This window comes from Neolamprologus multifasciatus, chromosome 23 (assembly GCF_963576455.1).
Source record: "Neolamprologus multifasciatus chromosome 23, fNeoMul1.2, whole genome shotgun sequence".
NCBI lineage: Eukaryota > Metazoa > Chordata > Actinopteri > Cichliformes > Cichlidae > Neolamprologus > Neolamprologus multifasciatus.
The window spans coordinates 6,376,830-6,389,434 of record NC_140460.1 but is presented as its reverse complement, the minus strand read 5'-3'; the positions used below and the strand labels follow the sequence as shown (position 1 = coordinate 6,389,434).

Here is a 12,605-nt window from a genome sequence, read left to right as displayed (position 1 = left end):
GGTTCATGAAGCGGTTCAAACTTTGCCGCGAGATATGACAGCGATATGAACCCCTCAGACTTCATTCAGAAATGTAGGTGTTTGATGGAGAGTTGCGGTTAGTGAGAGTTAGAGACAGTTTGGAGAGAGTTTGGAGGTTTATGAGAGTGAGGAGAGAAAGTCAGGAGAGAATGGAGCCAGCTAAGAAGAGGAGGATGTCCTCCCCTGTGTGGGAACATTTTGATTTTATTCCTCTCAACAAGTTATGTAAATTTCTACAGAAGATGTATTTTCATAATACTGATGGTGCAATAAAACATATGTTAAGCTGTCTTTACTTTTGTACAAGGTGAAGTGTTTGCTATGTGCCAGGGAGCTGGGATATAACAACAACACCTCATCCATGCTTAGGCACTACAGAGCTTTGCATGAGAATAGGGGGAACACAGATTGTGGAGCAAGACCAGGTGAGCCATCAAATGCCATGATAATATAGCATGCAGTAATGTTACTAAATGATATAACAATATTATACAATGCAATAAGTGACGTGTGTGATATTTATATTTGTGCTTTGTTTTTGTTGTCTTTCCTCAGGAGAACAATCTCAAATAGATGAAGACCTGGTTAGCATGGTGATTGAGGACTCCCAGCCATTTAGCATTGTGGAGGACAAAGGATTTAAAAGATTTGTTAAATCATTAAATCCTAGCTATGTTCTCCCCACTAAAAAGGTCATAAAAGCAGTGAAAATTTAGTTTTTACAGAATAAAATGTGGGCAGGACTGAGGCTCAAAGCCTCAGTGTGTAGCTGTCCATACCTGAACGTTACAAAAGCACAACCACTGTCCACACCCCAACCACACCTCACCTCACAGTAAATGATCATTTCCATTTTAAGCATTTCCAAATGATCATTTTCCATACTGCCAGCATAAATATACACAGTATACTGCCATCACTACAATATACATGTTTTACACACTCCTTTTGTTGTTGACATTTACAGGCTGTGTGCAAAAGGCCACACTCTTCAAATTCATGCCAACTAATATTTTTACGTCCAGTAGGTGTCCTACTAGAGCAAATGAAGCTTCAAGAAGCTTTGCACTGGGGTGAACCAATTGGATGAAAAGCTTCAGTGCTTCATGAAGCTTCATCTGCCCATCACTAGTTACATGTAGTAAACAAACCTAATTTTATCGCTTTAACCTTATTTATACATTTCTAATAATTTTGAATACAACCTAAAAAAGTAGGTTTGTATCCCAAATGCCTAAGAAACCCATCTGTCAATTATTAAAACAACCCAGCTTAAGGTATGAGTAAACTGAGTAAGGGATGCCAAAATAACTGTCTGCTGTATGGTCATATGGACAGGTTTTAGTTATGATTCAGTATTTTCTGGTGTAATGCAAAAAAGATTATATCTGCTCAGATTAAATTCACATTTAAATGTATGAGATGCTTTCTTATGAACACCTAATGCATGACAGCACCTCAACCAGATGGGTGGAAATATTTTCTTCCACCCAAGTATGAAAACAAAATTTGCATTTCTGATTTTCACTTCTATTTTTTTCAAGTAAAACCCATTAATGTTGCTGAAGTGAAAGCAGTATGTGGGGAGTATTTATTTATTGGTTTTCCAAGGATAATGTTCTGAGTTTACAAACTTTTATCAATTCCTGTTCAACAGTTAGGATTAATGACAGCAATGGCTCATTTGGTACAGAAATGTTACAATTTCAACTTCATTTTTCCTTTTCTGTCAGCATTGTTTTCCTTACAGGTAGCAAAATGCTACCTGATGAAAATTTTATGCCATTTTGAAATATAAGGTTCCACTGAAATAACTGGACTCTAGTGCAAAAAAACCCCAATCTAATTCTGAAATGAAAGTTTGACATCATGCACCACAACTTATAACAATGCATCTCCTGTGGACCGTTACACATTTGTTGCAAATAGCCTGGACCTTTTAGCAATCACCTGCAATCGTAACATCCTTGAACACGGTGAAATAAGCTTCCCCAAAACTGATTCTGATTGTTTCCTTTGGTATGTTTGTGTACAAAACTAAAATTCACTCACACACACACACACACAAACAAACAAAAATGTGTCATGTGTTTCATGCTTGCCTATAATGAGTCAGTCATTCATAGCCAGTCTGGTTCCAAGCTCATGCTAATTTCATGCCAGAGTGGGCACACAGCGCAAAAGAGGAAAATTAAAATTAAAGAGGCAACCAGAAACTCTTGACAGACCACACATCAGCACTCCAAACGAACCTTCCTCTCATCTCCTCTTCTGCACCCACATTGCAAGACAGGCAGAATCAGGTCAGCCCGACATGAAAATGAGACTCCACTATAGCAGATTAGGCTGAGAAAAGGAACCGAGTAAAAACACCTCTGAGCACTCATAAACAGGCCTACCGATCCCTCACCACTCCTTCAGCAGGAGCGGGTCAATAGGATCATCATCTAGTGAATTAAAAAGAGATTGTAGTTAACAGCTTAACAATTGTCTTTCTTCTCAGTTTTCGTATTTTAGACAAGTTGTTTTGACATGGGACTCAGACGAACAAAGAAGAAAACAGCATAAAGGAATGTCAAATCTAAGAGTCTCTGTGTCAAACACTTCTGAACCCATGAGGGTAAGATGACAGCATCTGACAGTAGAAGGGAAAAGAGAAAACTCTGACACAAAGTCAACCAGAAAAAGAAAAAAGGAGGGTCACAGGCTTTGGCAGCAGGGGAGTTTGTTGCCCCTCTGCCCATCCATAGTTGGGGGGACACTTATGTCTACTACATTGTTGCCCGGAGAATCTTCGTGTGCAGATCTGTCTGATATTTGCTTCTGAGATACGATACGGTAGATTTCTAGGAAAGAAAACAATGGCATAAGAGGAGGTCTAACAGTAGAGTACCTGGATGATTATTGAGTTGAGTTCACACTTTTTATTTTTTACCTGTGAGAATGCTCTTGAATGCTTCTTCTACGTTAGTGGAGTCCAAGGCTGAAGTTTCAATAAATGAAAGAGTGTTCTTTTCTAAGGTTAGAAAAAAGAAAGAAAAAGGATTTTTATTTTACAGCAACTGAACTGAATGTTAAGGAGCTACTTTGACTGCTCCAAAGCAAAACAAAGAACACTCAAAAATCCACCTGCGAATGCTCGGGCCTCATCGGTGGGCACGGCCCTGAGATGTCGAAGGTCGCTCTTGTTTCCAACCAGCATGATGACGATGTTGTTGTCAGCGTGGTCCCTCAGCTCCTTCAACCAGCGGTCCACATTCTCGTACGTCAGGTGCTTCGCAATATCATAAACTAGGAGAGCCCCGACTGCGCCCCGATAATACCTGATGAAGATAGAGGCCATAAAGCCATCATTATCAACTAACTTTTTAACATTAACATGGTTTAATATTAGTTTAAACCATAAATAGAAATTACAAGCCAAATGTATTTTCTTTTACACTTGTTTTGATTATAATTGGTGACTAATGACAGTTTCATATAAAGACACTAAGGTTCACAATCATTTCCATCCCCACAGAAATAAGGAGGACACATAAACAATACAAAGAAAAAAAAAAGAACAGGTGATTAATTCCTCCTGATAACAAAAGGAATTTGGACAATTAATTTATGTAAAACTAGTACCAGGTCTAATACCCTAAGGGATTCAAACACATACTACTCAGCCACAATTATTAGCAAAGACACATCTCATTATACATGTCTAAGTGTGTGAACATTACCCTATAAATAACCATTACTAACGTAACACCTTAAGTAATGCATACGACAAAACAAACTCACGCTGAGGTGATGGCTCTGTAGCGCTCCTGCCCAGCTGTGTCCCAGATTTGAGCTTTTATCGTCTTGCCGTCCACCTGAATGCTGCGGGTTGCAAACTCCACCCCGATGGTGCTCTTGCTCTCCAAGTTGAACTCATTTCTTGTGAAACGGGACAGCAGATTACTCTTCCCCACTCCAGAGTCTCCGATTAGTACAACTAGAATCAAAATACACACCATACACATGAAAAAACAAAGCAAACAGTAGACCTGCTGTGTCAGCGGTCTACCATGGCTCACTTAAGGCTGCAGCATTCCCACCCCTGTGACGGTGCACAGCCAGCCCAGAGAATTTTTTTTTTTTTTTATTTAAGCCAGTCAAACTCGCCACAGCAGATTGCCTGACCCTAACATCCTCCTCTGTCACACCAACCCTCTGCAACCTCCTCTGAGGTTTTTCTCTTTTTTTTCCTCGCTAGCAGCTCCATACTCAACATCCACTATTTCTTCTCTGCACATCCAAATAATCTCAGACTTGCCAAGCTTTCTATCTAAATCCCTCTGATGTCCTCATTTCTAATCTTGTTCATTATGGTCCCACCCAATGAATATTTTAGCATCTTCAGCTTTGCCTCTTCCAGCTCGACCTCCTGTCTACTTCTCATTATCACCATTTCCAGGCCATACATCACAGTAGGTCTCACTACCATCTTGTAAAGCTTTGTTTTCACTCTTGCTGCTGTCTTTCTGTCACAAATCACACCTGACACGGGTCTCCATCCACTCTACCCTGACTTGACCCCAGGTATTAAAACTTCTCTACCTTCACTACCTCAGCTATTTGCATGCTTACCTATTCACCTTTCTCCCTCTCATTCACAGAGGTATTCTGTCTTGCTTCTACTGACTTTCATTACTCTTCTCTCTTAGTTCATACAGTCACCTATCCAGGCTCTCTTCCAGCTGCCACGTATGCTTACTACAGATCACAGTATCGTCTGCAAACATGACAGTTCACAGAGACTCCTCCCTGGCCTTATCTGTCAGTCTGTCCATCGCTACTGCAAACAAGAAGAGGCTCAGGTGGATCAGACGATCCGATCCCACCGTGAACCCAGTGTCACTACTGGCTCACTGCCCTCATACATGTCCTGCACCAGCCTCACATACTTCCCTGCTACCTCTGACTTCCTCATAGAGTACCACAGTTCCTCTGTATCGTTTGTTTTCTCTAGATCCACAGAGACAGAGTGAAGCACTCTCTGACCTTCTCTACACTTTTCAAAGAAGGCATCACATCTGTAGTGCCATACCGCTGCTAACTTATCATCAGCTTTGTTCTTATCCTAGTTTCCACAACTGCTTCCCCTTTTCTTAATGATGTGGCTCACCAGCTTTAATATTTTTAACACTTAAAATAATCATTTTTTTTAACACTGACATTTTCAAACTGACTTTACGCTAGAATTTTACTTTAACTAATATAAGACATATTTTGTCTAATGTTAACGTGACGACAAATAAATCTGATGATGTCAGAGAGAATAAAATGACATTAATTATTCCTGTTAGGCATACTCAAGGTCATTATCACCAAGTTATCCAGCTAATTGATTTACGTTTGAGTTACAGATCAAATATAATCAGAACATGGGTTCGTTTCAGTTAACTTCAAAGTAGGAACGTCGTTGTGATGTTAGCGGCTAGCTACTTAAACACACTTTAAGCAGCCTGACAGCTGCAGTGTCTAAACTTACTCACTGGGATAAGGTGTATCCTAAAGCTAGGGAATGCACATTTGTTCACTGAATTTCCAAACTCTACCTGCAGCAGCGTCAGTTTTTTCAGCAGGTATCGTTTTATCGTTTGCTACTTTGCTACCAGTGGAGCTAACTTTAGCATTACTGACTTCCTCAGTTGCTCCTGTTGTTACCGAGAGCCATATTAAAGACGACCGAGCAGCTGACATTCATCCCCCTTCAGAGATAAACTTACCTTTGAACAGGTAGTCGTATTCATCGTCTCGGGCTCCCATTTCAGAAGACTTATTTTTTTAAACTTTAACACAAACAACAACAATAACAACAACAAGCTTCTCCACCAGCAGGTAACAACCAGCAGGCACCGCCTTCTAGGAAGAGGAAAGGCACGTGAGTTTTGCAACTTCGAGTTAGGCCAATTGAAAAGTTAATCTCATTGACTGACAGACAAATCCACCAATCACATGAGTTCTTTGAAGATGCTGGCCAATCATCGTGTACCTTGAAAACACGACTACCATCGCAGCCTTTGTTCTCCTAATTTGGATGCTCGGAGCCTTCAGAGCTCGTCGACGTACCCCCCCCCCCCCCCTCTCCACCCCCTATACACACACACACACACACACGCACACACACGAGAGAGGTATTTTTGTCTTGTTTTGAAGTAAAAAGTATTGCACAATATACACCAAGACGGAAAGACTATACTACACTGTGCTAGAAAAGCAGGATATACCATCTATTATTGTTATACCATGTTCATATTCTATCTACATTTATCTTTTATCTTTTTTATTTACGTCATTATAGTTGTAGGTAACTATAATACCCTGGTCAGAAATGGTTTAATTGTACCCGAGAGGATGTGCCTAGGCCAACACAGGCAGCTGGTGATGCAATTGTTCTTGTTCTTACAATTAGAGAAAAAGCTAGATTTGAGATTACACTCAGGTGTGCCTGTATGTCTGTGGTCATTGCCTGTGGCAGAGATAATGTTCTACTGATACATTATATTTAAAGGGCTGGGCTAAAGAGGTTAAAGGGATTATCTCGAATGAGATCATGTGGCTTTCCTAGCTTTCTGCTTTTGCATGTGCAAATTTACAGCCTCTCCTGCAGTCCTACAGCCATTCTCATGACCTTAGGAAAACAATCTCAATGATGTTAAAGCGTAGTCTGTCCATTGTGATCCAGAGCAAAATATCAGCTTCTTAGATTTACTTTAGTTATTTAAAACATATTTTGGTTGTTTCTTCTGATAAGTCTTTGAAGTGGCACCACCAAGTGGCCATATTTATAGCACTCTACAAATCTATCTATCTGACATAGACAATACTCTAGATGCTGGACGGGTCACATTTCAGGTTTCCCTATATGTTTTGTGGCCTCGTAAAGGAGTTCTCAAACACTTTGTCCACTGACCAGAACCAAGCCACTAAAGGATTTGCAAATATTGCAAATGAAACATTGTGCTGCTAGCAACTGTTTTATCTGAGCCAGAGGTCTGAGTCATTGTTCGGTTTACTGCCTTGTTACTGACAAAGACATTACCCATAGTCTTTTTACTACCAAGCAGAAATATGGTGTTTAAGCCAGGGAGTCATGCCAGTGCATTTCTTTGAATCATCGCTGTTTCCAGTCATAATGCTGAGACATGTTTTTCTTAAGAGAGGCTGTTCATCATCAGTTGATATAAATGGACTGTTCACAGGATATTGTTTTCAGTGACAAGTTTGGCATGTTTTTTTTAAATAGGTTAAGATAAAAGTTACGTGGAGATCAAACTGGGTAGCATGTGACCCATGAATTAAAATGTTTTTGACTCTTTATTACTTACTAATGATTTGTGGAGTCAGACACAGAGGTTTATGTGGTAAGTTTCTCCAGTGGCCATGTTCAAAGTTTCGTTTCCATGTCACATGATTATTTTGCCAGGACTGTCAGAGAAGCTAATGCAGGGCATGTTGAGGTGCACTGTAGGAATGACAGATGGGTTCCACGTGGGGGTGGGATTACTTCAGGGATCAGGTCTGAGGCCCCTCTTGCTTGTGGTGGCAATGGACAAGTTGACAGACGATGTCAGGGAAGGGTTTCCGTGGACGATGATGTTCGTAGATGACAGTGACAATAGAGAGGTGGAAGAGATTCAGGAAAGGTGGATGTTTGCCCTAAAGAGGAATGGAAGGCAGTAGAAGCAAGACAGAATAAATGTAAATAAGGGAGATGGGTGTAACAGTGAAGATGCAAGTAGAGGTAGTGTAGATAGTTGAGTTTAAATACCTGGGGTCAATCATCCAAAGCAGAGAAGTGAAAAAAAGGGTGCAGGCAGGGTGGAGATGAGTGTCAGGATTTATTTGTGACAGAAGGATAGCAGTTAGAGTGAAAGAGAAGGTTTACCAGATGGTAGACAGAGGTGGTGACACTGACAAAAGACAGGAGGCCGTGTTGGAGATGGTAAAAATGTCATGATTTTATTGGGAGGGACCAGGATGGACAGGATTAGAAGTTAGACCAGAGGGACAACTCAGGTTGAGGTGTTTGGAGACAAAGTTAGAGAGACGAGGCTGAGATGGTTCGGACGTGCGCAATAGTGGATATATTGGATGAAGGATGATGACTATGGAGCTGACCGGCAGGAGGAAAAGAGGAAGACCTCAGAGAAGCTTCACGGATGAAGGAGGACATGTAGAGGGTTGGTGTTACAGAGGTGGATGCTGTGGTTATGGTGACATGGAGGCAGATGATCCAATGTAGTCAAACAGAGCCGCCAAAAGAAGAAAAACCACCCAACGAAGAACCAACTAAAACACATCATCTCCACGGACAACAATTCATAGAACTGCTTTATTTCGTATTCATTCTGATTGAGTCCAAACACACGCACACACAGTCATCTATTTATCCTCATGTATAAATAGATGAATTTACACAGATATACATAAATACACATTTCTGATATGCATATTCATTTTGATATCATGCTATGTCTCTGTAAAGGACTCTCCCTATTGGATGAGGGCACACAGGGATTTGAAAACACACACAACACAGCTGAACAGTTGGAAGAATCCCTATTGATCTGCATGTACATTAAACCCCACAAATCTTTCGGTTTTGGATATCATACAGAGACACAGCCGTGGTTCGCAAACCATAAATATACAGCAGCTGCATCTCAATAAACACACTGAAGAATATGGTACAGTAAAATCATGTAGATTGCAATCATTTCTTGCCCAGCAGCAAAAATGAAACCAAATAAAAATAATATTTTCCCGATTCAAATGGAAAATATATTTGTATATCTTTATATATGTATTTATAGTTTTATGTACACATTCTCAGGAGCACAACTATGAGAACGAAAAATAAATATTACAGCACAAGTGGAAAAAAAAATATAAACAACAGACCTATATGTAAAATTTCCTAATAAGGCAATTAACGTAAAAGCTTAACTGTACAAAATATTGCTGCTATGGTCTTCATCTGATGAACAACAGCAAACTGATTACAACTGGCCACTGCACGTCATGAGAACAAACCGATTCTTATTTTACAACAGCTGACATTGATGTAACCTCCCTTACACACAAACACACGTAAAAAGGTACCAACGAACCGAAGAAACTGCCTGTAGTTAGTTTAAAAAACCCAAAAACTTCCAAATCTTTAAGATGTCAGCCACAGAGAGACTACAGTAAACACTAAATGTACAATGACTTTGATTGATGTCACAGACACATGTGCACACACACACAAACCTAAAATAAATACTGTCCAAATATCAGCACGTGCGAGCAGAGACTCTTATCTAAGAACTCGAAAATATGACTTCTGGATAATGTGATGAGTGTTTATTTGGCCTCTACCACTAGTTCGTCTTCAGGTCCTTTTAATGAGCGCAAACGACATTCAACCCATTCACAAACTGCTGTGTCTCACCAAGCCAACACGCACTGCGTTCACTGGAATATACAGGTAACAGCTACGATATCGACCGCAAACACTACAACTGGTGCTCTACATCTACAAACATTGGAAAGATTCCCCGATTTCTTGACGTGAGGAGGTGATGTAGAAAAAAGTAACCGATATGCTGATTCTACTGTTACAAATGATCCCTGTACGTCGGTCCGAAAGCAGGGCAACACCGGAAGACATTGTGTAGACGTGAAAATTACTCTAATGACAATGTCTGCTGCCTTAGTGTTGTAATTGACGCCTTCTATTTTGAAGGCAAGAGTCATCACCCTCAGCTATTGGAACAACATGTGGTGTAGTGGAAAACAACACTGAATTAGACAACACGTGAAAAAGAGAACAAAATACCGCAGTGAAGAAAATGAGCAAAACAAAAACTAAAAGTCTTTGGATGTAAATAGATTTTAAAAAAAAAATGAGTGAAAAGTACCAGTCGTGAATATTACAATCAAATACAAACAGACAAATAAATAAAAGTTCACAGTAGTAAAAACAAGCTGAAGAAAAGTTTAGAAATGAAAATATAACAACAGGACTTAAGTTTTAATAATGCTGTAGATGAACATGTTTTTTAAAGTTAAACTGCATATTTTCACTACTTTAAAGGATGACGGAGATATCTGGATGTTCTGCTTTGATTGGCTCAAAGTGGGCCCTCCAACATCACGGGATACAGAAGAGTAATCCACTGCCTCAGGGGGAAAAAGGAAGAAAAAGCCCTATTTATCCAAGTTATGTTAGGCTATGATGGCTGCCTAGTAAGACGTACTTTTCACACTTGGTTTTGCAAAAATCTTTTAGCATCAAACTGTTCTGAATTTTGTGATGATGACCTCTGGTAAGATTATCATGGAAAAGCAGACACAGCTAATTAACTTCGACAGCAGCGGCATAGTGGAAATGGGCACCATACTGGCAGCAATTACAACCACTGAGCTGGAGATTTCCTTCGAACTGGTTGGAAACACAGCAGCCAGTGCAGTCACAGGATGACTGATATGTTCCAGTCTAAGGTAATTGCACTGGAGATAATTTTGAGATTAACGAGTTTAATTTCATTTTTCTTCAAATTAGGTTTCCTTACTGGGAGAAACTACTTTATATGCTCCTAGTTCTGGATGTGCCATTTATTTTCTTTATTGAGAACTGAAGGCAGTAGTAGCATTAATATAGCTTCATTAAAGCCTCGCTACAAAAGATGAGCAGTTGCTTAAAAATGGAAAACTTTAATACTTTAAAACTTAGAGGTACATTTCTATAAGGAGCATCCACTCAATTTAGCATTTTTTAAACCCGTATTTGTGTCGTGGATCAATGTTTTAATGAGCTTCTTGTGGTTTTGTTTGATCACAGAACCCAGGAGATGACTGCTGGCTAGTATGTGTGACCGCTTTGCAACATAAAGGATATCACGAATAAAAATGACTTTCAGAGATTCGTCGGGAAAGAGTCGGTTGGAGGGCTGTGTTAGTGTGAAACAGAACAAAAGGTAGGTTATCGTGGTCTTTTGGGTGTGTCAAACATACAAGACTACATACGGCCTTATGCGCACTATGTCACACATACAATTATTTATTAAACTGATGTAATAAATTTCATTTGTCAAAGGGTGAAAGGCAGGGATGGTTGCAAACCAGTGATATCATCACTGTCAGGGTTTTTTTCTCCCTCTGGTACTCTGGTACAGTCACTTTTTCCTCTCAGTGTGTTTCTGTATGCATGTTTTTAAATCCTGGTTCAGACAGAGATCGCGCTGCCGCCACTGAGGTCTGGACTTCAGACTGATGAGTCCTCTCCGCTGAGACGTTCACTCCTGTCTGCCAGAAAACAGGATTTACTGTGGGAGACAGACAGACTGAGTTAATGCATTCAGAAGAGTGAAAATGTTTCATTTCCCCCCTGGGTGTACGGCCTGTAAACTCTCATTAATTATTTGGAAATGATAAATAAACACCGAGCCATCAAATCAAAGTGCAGCTACAGATGAAAAGCAAACAGGAAGCCAGGACAGTGAGCTCAGGCAGAGTTCCTTAACAGCAGGTAAAGGCAGGTATAAAAAAAAATTAAAAAATACTTTTTACAGGCTACGGCCGTCTGATTAGTCTGATTTTCCAGCAATAATCCCACATATAGTAAATATTTCTTGTATCTTCTAGAAACCACACTTTTTTTTACCTGGACTGTCTAAACAATCCCAATCAAACTATGATACTTTCTACACTTTAGCTCATGTTGCTCACCAGCTGACGTACAAGTTTTAAAGTTTGAAACGGCTGTTTTTTTGTTAGTTTGTTTGTTTACCAATGACATAACCTTTCTGGATTATTATAATTATGACCGGCTGCTGGAAGGTGAAATCTGCAGCGAAGAGGATACTGAAAACCTCCTTGTGATTGCTGTGGTTGGTAGTAGATTGCCATGGTTGCCCATAGTTTGCATTGGAGACCCTGACTTGCATGAAAATAGTGAAGCTGAACACGAGTGAAATTTGAAAAAACGAGAAACGGAGAACATTCGCCTTCAGTTTAAAAATTGCTTCATATTGCTACAAACAAAATGCTTCCAAATGTGCAACTTTGACAGCAACGAGTCTCCATTTCTGTCTTGCATCGGACTTTTCACAGTTTCACGACCACTCGGCGAGCAGTTGGCGACCGTTTTCACACATGCCGGTGTCTTCGCTGCAAACTACAGGTGATTTCTGGAATCTGCTAATGATCAACGCAATCACACAAGTTTTCAGTGCAACACCTTATTTCACTTGGTGCTAGCAACCTTCAGCAACCCCTCATCAACTAAACTTTTTTGGCAGACTGTTAAACTGAATTGAACTGAGCTGAATTTTCCTTAGCGACTGCTTGTTGCCAGGGATTCGCTGACTGGTCTTTAGGCTCTAGGTATGACTGAGGCTTTATATGCAGCTGATGGGGTCAAAATCTGTCATTCGAGCGTTGCTGCTCTTCATTAGACAATGATGCTGCATTTTCAGTCACATGACTCTATGATGATGTCACACTGATGGAGTGTAATTGGCCAAATTATACTGACATCTTACGTTTACAATAAGAAAGTGGAG

General features: G+C 40.1%; 2 protein-coding genes across 4 annotated transcripts in view; both read right to left on the bottom strand.

Moving 5' to 3' along the window:
* Positions 1–1,600: 1,600 nt before the first annotated feature.
* Positions 1,601–5,944, bottom strand: LOC146490838 (ras-related protein Rab-11B-like). Its single transcript, XM_085152055.1, has 5 exons — positions 5,781–5,944; positions 3,808–4,003; positions 3,151–3,344; positions 2,957–3,037; positions 1,601–2,867 (listed from the first exon to the last, which is right to left on the bottom strand). The coding sequence occupies exons 1-5, from the start codon at positions 5,818–5,820 to the stop codon at positions 2,722–2,724; spliced, it is 657 nt and encodes a 218-aa protein (XP_085008181.1). The 5' UTR covers positions 5,821–5,944; the 3' UTR covers positions 1,601–2,721.
* A 2,426-nt stretch (positions 5,945–8,370) lies between these two features.
* The window catches only part of pip5k1ca (phosphatidylinositol-4-phosphate 5-kinase, type I, gamma a), a 56,384-nt gene continuing 52,149 nt past the window's right edge, over positions 8,371–12,605 (bottom strand). For all 3 annotated transcript variants that reach the window (XM_085152046.1, XM_085152048.1, XM_085152049.1), the window contains one exon: positions 8,371–11,366. In XM_085152046.1, coding sequence (XP_085008172.1) covers positions 11,364–11,366 — 3 coding nt within the window. In that variant the 3' untranslated portion in view covers positions 8,371–11,363. The remainder of the gene's footprint in view (positions 11,367–12,605) is intronic.

Bases quoted from the DNA above. Each gene is read 5' to 3' on its own strand.
- LOC146490838 (XM_085152055.1), bottom strand. From the start codon at position 5,820: ATGGGAGCCCGAGACGATGAATACGACTACCTGTTCAAAG. The intron at 3,345-3,807 runs GTGAGTTTGTTT...TATCTTCATCAG, and splicing joins TACAGAGCCATCACCTCAGC to GTATTATCGGGGCGCAGTCG. The intron at 2,868-2,956 runs GTAAAAAATAAA...TTTCTTTCCTAG, and splicing joins ATTCAAGAGCATTCTCACAG to AAATCTACCGTATCGTATCT.